Raw genomic sequence first — 8,498 nt, forward strand, 5'->3', positions numbered from 1 at the left:
AAAAAAAATGTTTGATGGCAATCACAATGATCTTCATTGTTGGAGTTCAAAGAGAAATATAAATAACGATATAAAAAAATAAATAAATAATCATCCCAATCAGTTTTATGATTTGAAATATACGTAAGGATATTGAAGTAGAGCCCCGTATTCATCCCCAAAACTCCTTTTCAAAAACTAGAAAAAGGAGTAGCTTTGAAAAATATTTAGTCCTCGGCTTATCTCAATGACTAGAAAAAGGGGTAGCTTTGAAAAATATTTAGTCCTCGGCTTATCTCAATGACTAGAAAAAGGGGTAGCTTTGAAAAATATTTAGTCCTCGGCTTATCTCAATGACTTAATACAGCAACAGACATCGACAAGACTGAACTCGAGACAGATCAGGTAGCTGCAAAAGTGCCCCTCTATCTGTTTTGCTATGCCATTCTGCTTTATGGCACCAAAATGGCTGCCACTAGCAAAGTCATAATCCGGAAAAGAGAGGTCGCCTTCTTTAGGGAATGTGAATAAGAATTTCGAAGTTCAACTGGAAACCTACATTTGTCCACAGATGGATCTACGGTCGTGATCAAACCTAAACCCCCAAAGTCACAGCTATCTGCACTTTGATTGTGTTGTTGGTAGTAGCTATTAAATGCATACGATACGTTCCCAGGCCAACTAAGGTTGGAACATGACCCGCCCGGAGACAGTGCAGTGCAATCAGCAGCAGAACACGCCTCCTGAGCACTCGTAGTTGCATTAGACAAGTCCTTGTTGTTGTTCAGTACACACCACCTTAATGGGAAGTACTCAACATTTTGTGCATTTACAAGGTTTCTTGAGCCTTGGCCAAAATCAACTCGATACTTGGCTTGACCATCAAAAGTGAAGAGGCCCCAGTGTCTCTCGAAACTGCCAGCAGCTACACTTCTTTGATCCTCGTCTAAGAGGCTAAGTATGTACGTCTCAATTGGTGGAATTTTAGGTCTCAATGGCGTCCCCACTCTGCTATGAAGATGCTCCATCAAGCCTTTTATAAAGGTTTCTGCAATGGCTGAGGTTGCATTGGCAGCTCCATCTGTAGGCCAGCCGATTTGTGCCACGACAATGTTGATTCTGGAGAATCCTATAGTTGACAATGCAGCAACAAGAGTATCATAGCTTAGGTCGAAGCTGTTTTTGTATGTTCTACGGCTGTCATTGCGAGGTTTTGCAGTTTCTTTGAATAGAGCAAAGTCAAGAGAGATGTTTTTGTTTTGGTGGAAACTTAAAAAGGGGGAGATGGTAACAAAAAATGGTGAGCCATGCTTTGTTAGGAATGTGAGAAGTTGAATCATGGTTCTGTTAACGTCAGCTCGGAAGTGCCCTTTTGAAGGAAGACCTGACTCTGACAGGAAGGCATCAAAACTGCAAGGAACCACTACCTTCACCTTGCTCTCCAAGTTGGCTCTGCGCAAAGCGGTTTGAATATTGGTGGCTGCTCCAATGACAAAAGGATGGAACTGCTCGCCATATCTCTGGAGAAACGGTTCGTCTCCTACAGCAACATACCTGTAACAAATTTTTTGATTAGCCATCTAAAAAAATGAAGTAAGAATCATATGTGAACCAAAATCAATTTTGCATTTTATGTAATCAACAAAAATGAATCAGAAGTATTTACAACTGAAAATAAGAAACTCGGCCTACAGAATCCTGCTAAAAGGCCATTTGTTGATGCAGGTAAATCCTTGTTGTTTTCTCCAAACATCTTTCTCCTGCTTTGCATTTTATTTTGTACATAAATATTTTACCAATATGACTAAGAAAAGGAGTAAGAAGATATAGGCTTCTTTCTTGAAATGGACGAGTTCTAATGATAGAACAAACTTAGCAAAATGAATCAGCTGAACTAAAACAATCAATGACGGAGAACCATTTTATATAGGTGAGAAAGGAAACACCAAAACTATCACCTAATTAGGAAAAACATCATCGAATCTAGCGAGCTGAAGAAAAACAGTAACCAAAGTTGCAAAATCCATTCTGAGCTAATGAGATATTTTCATGTCATGGTCACCAGTTGTATCTTTTGCAACTGAAATTTTTTCCAGGGAAATCATTTTCTGTATTTATGATGTCTGTTGATATGTCCCCGAGCTGAATTTCTGGTGACATCACATGTTACTTTTCGCTTGGTGTAATATAGTGTAGGAAAGTTAGGAAATCTGATCCCATAGAATCAGGGAATTAGAATTAGAATTATTCTGGGATATTTTCCGTTTTAGTTCTTTCCTTTTTTTCTCCTTTTTTCTGTTACTATTTTTGCTCCTCAATTCTAGGAACCGAACCTTGTGTTCCTTTTCTATTTAAACTAATGTAACTCGTATTATGATAATAACAAGAGAGAGAGAGACTTTTCTGCTCTCTGGTTTTCCCTTCTACCCTATTTTCCTACATGGTATCATAGCCTTAGGCCCCGATCTAGGGTTTATCTATGGCACGCCAGAATCCGTGGAAGACAGCTCTAACCGGTGCAGCCAGCAAGGACTCAGCGGTGCCAGGGGAAAGCACTGCAAGTTCAAATCTGAACTCCTCCATCTCATTCAATAGCACGGAGGGGTCCACTAATTCACTCCAACTGAATATCCACCGTCTAAATGGAAAAAACTACACGGAATGGTCGCAAACCGTTCGGTTGATCTTGGATGGCAAAGGGAAACTTGGATATCTGACAGGAGAAGTGGCAAAACCTGCAGATGGAGATTCGGCTTTCAAGACCTGGAAATCAGAGAACTCTTTGATTATTGCGTGGTTGGTGAATTCAATGGAACCCGCAATTGGAAAACCCTTCATATTCCTGCCGACGGCCAAAGATGTTTGGGAAGCAGTCAGAGACACGTATTCTGATTTGGAGAATTCTTCGCAGATTTTTGGTTTAAAATCCAAACTTTGGCGCGAGACAAGGTGACCGAGATGTAACCTCATACTACAACGAGTTGATGACCTTGTGGTAGGAGTTAGACCTCTGTTATGATGATGTCTGAGAGTGCACAAATTATAGCGTCCGCTTCATGAAACGACAAGAAAATGATCGTGTCTTTATGTTCTTGGCAGGGCTAAACAAGGAGTTAGATGAGGTGCGTGGCCGAATTTTAGGGAAGATGCCTCTGCCAACAATTCGTGAGGCCTTCTCAGATATTCGAAGAGAAGAAGCATGGCAGAATGTGATGCTTAACAACAAATCCAGTCCTAACAACAATAACTCAGAAGTAGAAAGTTCTGCTCTCGTAACTCGAGATTTCCAGGAGGAAGTGAAGAAGGATGGTAAGCACTCTGAACGGCCATGGTGCGACCACTACAAACGCTTGGAAACTTCATGCCAAGCCTCAAAACTGGAAGAAGAAGTCTGGTAGAGATGGGCGTGCACTTCAGGCTAGTGTCTCGGATCAGGAGCAACAGTCTTCTTCAAGCTCATTTCCTTTCACCAAGGAGCAAATAGACCAACTGTACAAGCTTCTTGAGCCTCAGAAAATTCCTTCTTGTTCTTTGGCTCAAAAATGTAATTACCTAAAAGCAGCCCTCATTAGTATCAACCCCGATCGCACCTGGATCATCGATTCAGGTGCAACTAATCATATGACTGGGTTGTCAAATCTTTTTTCTTCATATAGTCCTTGTGCAGGTAATCAGAAAATTAAAATTGCAGATGGTTCTCTTTCAGCCATTGCAGGAAAAGGTTCTATTGTAGTGTCTCCATCACTCACTCTCCACGATGTTCTTCACGTTCCTAAACTTTATTGTAACCTTTTATCTATTAGTAAGCTAGCTCGTGATCAAAACTGTCAAACTAAATTTTTCCCAACTCACTGTGTGTTCCAGGATTTGACCTCAGGGAGGATGATTGGCAGTGCTAAGCAGAGTAGAGGACTCTACTTCCTTGATGATGGATCTGAATCGAGGCAACAATCTCAACAAATAAGTTCCTGCTTTGAATCTATTTCCGTTTCTAATAATAATATTATGTTATGGCATTTAAGATTAGGCGATCCAAGTTTCAAATATTTAAAACATTTGTTTCCTAAGTTGTTTGGCAATAAAGATCCATCTTTGTTTCATTGTGAAATATGTGAATTTGCAAAACATCACCGTACATCTTTTTCTTTGCAACCCTATAAACCATCAAAACCGTTCACTATTATTCACAGTGATGTTTGGGGTCCTAATAAGATAAGTACACCCTCTAAAAAGAGATGGTTCATCACATTTACGGATGATCATACTCAACTTTGCTGGGTGTATTTATTAAAAGAAAAATCAGAGGCCGGACAAGTTTTAAAAATTTTTACAATATGATGCAGACTCAATTTCATACTAATATACAAGTTTTCAAAAGTGATAATGGGAAGGAGTATTTTAACTTTATCTTGGGAAATTTTTTCCTTGAAAAAGGAATAATTCATCATAGTTCTTGCATAGATACACCCCAACAGAATGGTGTTGCTGAAAGGAAAAATAAACATCTGTTGGAGGTGGCTCGTGCATTACTTTTTTCAACTAAAGTTCCTAAGTATATGTGGGGAGAGGCGGTTCTAACTGCTGCATACTTAATAAACAGAATGCCCTCCAAAGTTTTACAATTTCAAACTCCTTTCCAAGTGTTTAAAACTTGTTTTCCAACTGCCAGACTTTCGGCTGATCTACCTCTAAAAATATTTGGTTGTACATCGTTTGTTCATGAACATAGGAAAATTGGAAAACTTGAACCCAGAGCTATAAAATGTGTCTTCATTGGTTACTCCCCAACTCAGAAAGGTTACAAATGTTTTGACCCGGTAACAAAAATTTTTTTTGTCACCATGGACGTGACGTTTTTTGAAAAACAACCATTTTTTAAGGAGATTCATCTTCAGGGGGAGAATTTCAAGGAAGATTCATTTGTTAACTCTGGTGAGGTTTTTTTCTCAGATGATGTGTTTCTTAAACAACACTCTAAACCGAGTACCTCTGCACCTACAATAAATGGCCAAGATCCGTTGTTTGAAATTCGTCTCATTGTGAGTGATGTTTCACTTGAGTCTAGACCTACATTTGAAAATCAATCTGAAAATCAGAATTCTGAAAAACATTTTGTGGAAACCGAAAACAAGGAACAGCCTACTGAAATGCCACAATATGATAATTCTACTAAAGTAACAGGTAATAGATTCGAGGAAGGTAACCGAACTTGGAAAGGGATTGTTTACTTGAAGAAGAATCATAAAAAAAGGAAAGACGAATTGACTCAACAGCAAAGCCATGATTCCGAACCAAAGGCAAATAAAAAATATGAGTCACTTGCAGGTAATTCTTTTCTCTTCCTAACAGTCAGTCTGAGTCTTCTGATTTTGAAATTCCTATAGCTCTACGTAAAGGGATTAGATCCTGTACTCCGCTATCTAAATTTGTGTCATACTCAAAACTGTCTCCATCTCTGGTTGCTTTTACCTCTCAATTGTCCAGTGTAGAAATCCCTAACAATGTACAGGAGGCCTTAAGAGTTCCAAAGTGGAAGGAAGCAGTGCTTGAAGAGATGAGAGCTCTTGAGAAGAACAATACTTGGAGTATTGAGGCGTTGCCAAAGGGAAAGACTACCGTGGGCTGTAAATGGGTTTTCACGGTGAAGTACAACTCTGACGGTTCAGTGGAAAGATACAAGGCTAGATTGGTGGCAAAGGGATTCACTCAGACATATGGCATTGATTACTCTGAGACTTTTGCCCCTGTTGCAAAATTGAACACGGTAAGAGTACTTTTAATCTAGATTGGCCATTGCAACAACTAGATGTGAAGAATGCCTTTCTCAATGGTGATTTGGAGGAGGAGGTGTACATGGATAGTCCACCCGGCTTTGAAGAGAAATTTGGCTCAAGAGTGTGCAAGCTAAAAAAATCATTGTATGGGCTCAAACAGTCTCCAAGGGCTTGGTTTGAGAAGTTCACACAATCTGTCAGAAAACAAGGATATTCTCAAGGACAACCTGACCATACCTTGTTTTTCAAGTTCTCTTCTGAAGGAAAGGTTGCTGTGCTAATAGTGTATGTTGATGATATTATTCTCACAGGTGATGATGTGATTGAAATGGAGAGACTGAAGAAGAGCCTTGCATTAGAGTTTGAAATCAAGGATTTGGGAGAGCTAAGATATTTCCTTGGTATGGAAGTTGCTCGTTCAAGGAAAGGAATTATTGTCTCTCAACGAAAATATATTCTTGATATGTTGAAGGAAACCATAATGAGTGGTTGCAAACCGGCTGAGACTCCCATGGATCCCAAGTAAAGCTCTGGGAAGAGGGGCGTGTTCATGTTGATACTGGTAGATACCAGAGATTAGTTGGGAAATTAATTTATTTATCCCATACTCGACCAGATATTGCCTTCTCAGTCAGTGTTGTTAGTCAATTCATGCACGTACCTTATGAAGAACACTTCGAGGCGGTCTACCGAATTTTGAGATATTTGAAATCTACTCTTAGAAAAGGTCTGCTTTTCAAGAAGACTAATCAAAGGAGTGTTGAGGTATTTGCCGACGCAGATTGGGCAGGTTCGGTGACTGACAGAAGATCTACCTCAGGGTATTGTACCTTTGTGTGGGGAAACTTGGTTACTTGGTGAAGTAAGAAGCAAAGTGTTGTTGCCAGAAGTAGTGCTGAGGCTAAGTTTAGAGCAATGGCTCAAGGAATCTGTGAGGTATTGTGGATATACAAAATCCTAGAAGAACTCAAGAAGAGTGTGGAACTTCCCCTGAAGCTGTACTGTGACAACAAGACTGCAATAAGTATCGCTCACAATCCCGTCCAGCATGATCGGACGAAGCATATAGAGATTGATCGACACTTCATTAAAGAAAAACTTTAAGCAGGGACTATTTGCTTGCCGTTTGTACCTTCTAGTCAGCAAACAGCCGACATCTTGACCAAGGAGCTTGCAAGACATAACTTTGAACATCTGATAAGCAAGTTGGGCATGATCGATATCTATGCACCAACTTGAGGGGGAGTGTAGGAAAGTTAGGAAATCTGATCCCATAGAATCAGGGAATTAGAATTTGAATTATTCTGGGATATTTTCCGTTTTAGTTCTTTCCTTTTTTTCTCCTTTTTCTGTTACTATTTTTGCTCCTCAATTCTAGGAACCAAACCTTGTGTTCCTTTTCTATTTAAACTAATGTAACTCGTATTATGATAATAACAAGAGAGAGAGAGACTTTTCTGCTCTCTGGTTTTCCCTTCTACCCTATTTTCCTACATATAGCTTGGTGCTCTGGACAAACTCACTGAGTGTAAGGCAGTAGCCAACATGATCTAAAGACAATCCAGATACTAAGAATCACAGGAATACACACTGAAAGGTCTCAACTCTCAACATTCAAATTCAAACAGAATATAAGGATAAGCTCCAAGATTAGCTGCATCTGGTAATCACAAGATAGGGATTATCTCATAATTGTTCATTTATTTGTAATTAAATGTATTCATCTCTTAAAGGGCTATAAATAGAAACTACACAACCACTAAGGAAGCTCCAAGTCCATTATTTCAAATTCACGCTCTTGAGCATTCTCTTCAATCTCCCCGTCATAGGAATTACCCCAAGCACCATAGTGGACGTAGCTCTCGTAATAAGGGTGAAGCACTATTGACCCGTTTGATTCATAGGTTTAAATAGAAAGTTTGAACAGAAATTCAATTTTTTTTCAAGGGAGATAACATTGTAGAAAAAAGATTTGAACTGTGCTTTAAACCCGTGAAAAAATCTAGCCATATAATGTGTCGTCTGATTTCTACAATTTGTTTTACGGTTTGTACGTGAGAGTTACCTTGTTAGCCGGGTTTTCATCACTAACACTGTCCTAGGCTCCTAGCATCCTATTGCCTAAAAAATGAACTTAAGGAATAACCTTTGCAATTCGTAAACAAGAAAACCTCATTCTGCTTAACTGGATAGTTATAGACATAGTTGTTAGTTTACCAATCCATTCTAAAAGGATAAGCTGTTACTCAATAATAGTTTTGTGAATATTTAAGCACGAGATATATTATGACAATTTAAACGGGGATAAAAAATATAATTACAAGAGTTTAAACTCAAGACATCATGCTCTAATACCATGTTAATTTATCAATCTATCTTAAAAATTTAAATTGTTAGGTGGTGGCCAATAATAATTTTATAATTTAACAAAAGTACTATGAGCAATCACATTTACTCTCAGGGACATAAAAACCTAATATGACTAAGAAAACAAACATATGCTAATCTTAGCTACATTCACTTCAACTAAAACCATTACATTAAAATTAAAAAAAAAAAAAAAGTGTAAGAGAAGAGAAGATACTCGATTCGGAGTCCAGTGCGGGCAGAGGAGACATAACGAGTGACATTGTCGTGGACCCAGCTGTGGGCGGCTTTAATGGAGGAATTGAGGGCTCTGAGCATGGAATTGGGAATGCCGAGGGTGACGGCGATGTTAGACCCGGAGAGAGCTTCCAAGACGAG

General features: G+C 39.0%; 1 protein-coding gene across 1 annotated transcript; it reads right to left on the minus strand.

Moving 5' to 3' along the window:
* Positions 1-148: 148 nt before the first annotated feature.
* On the minus strand, positions 149-8,498 carry LOC21384472 (glucan endo-1,3-beta-glucosidase 9; the record flags this gene model as incomplete). The annotated part of the gene is made up of 2 exons (XM_024167210.1): positions 149-1,533; positions 8,338-8,498. Coding segments are annotated over 2 exons (1,263 nt in total), but the record flags the coding sequence as incomplete, so codon positions are not given.

Source organism: Morus notabilis, unplaced genomic scaffold, assembly GCF_000414095.1.
Source record: "Morus notabilis unplaced genomic scaffold, ASM41409v2 Scaffold3004, whole genome shotgun sequence".
In the NCBI taxonomy this organism is placed as follows: Eukaryota; Viridiplantae; Streptophyta; class Magnoliopsida; order Rosales; family Moraceae; genus Morus; species Morus notabilis.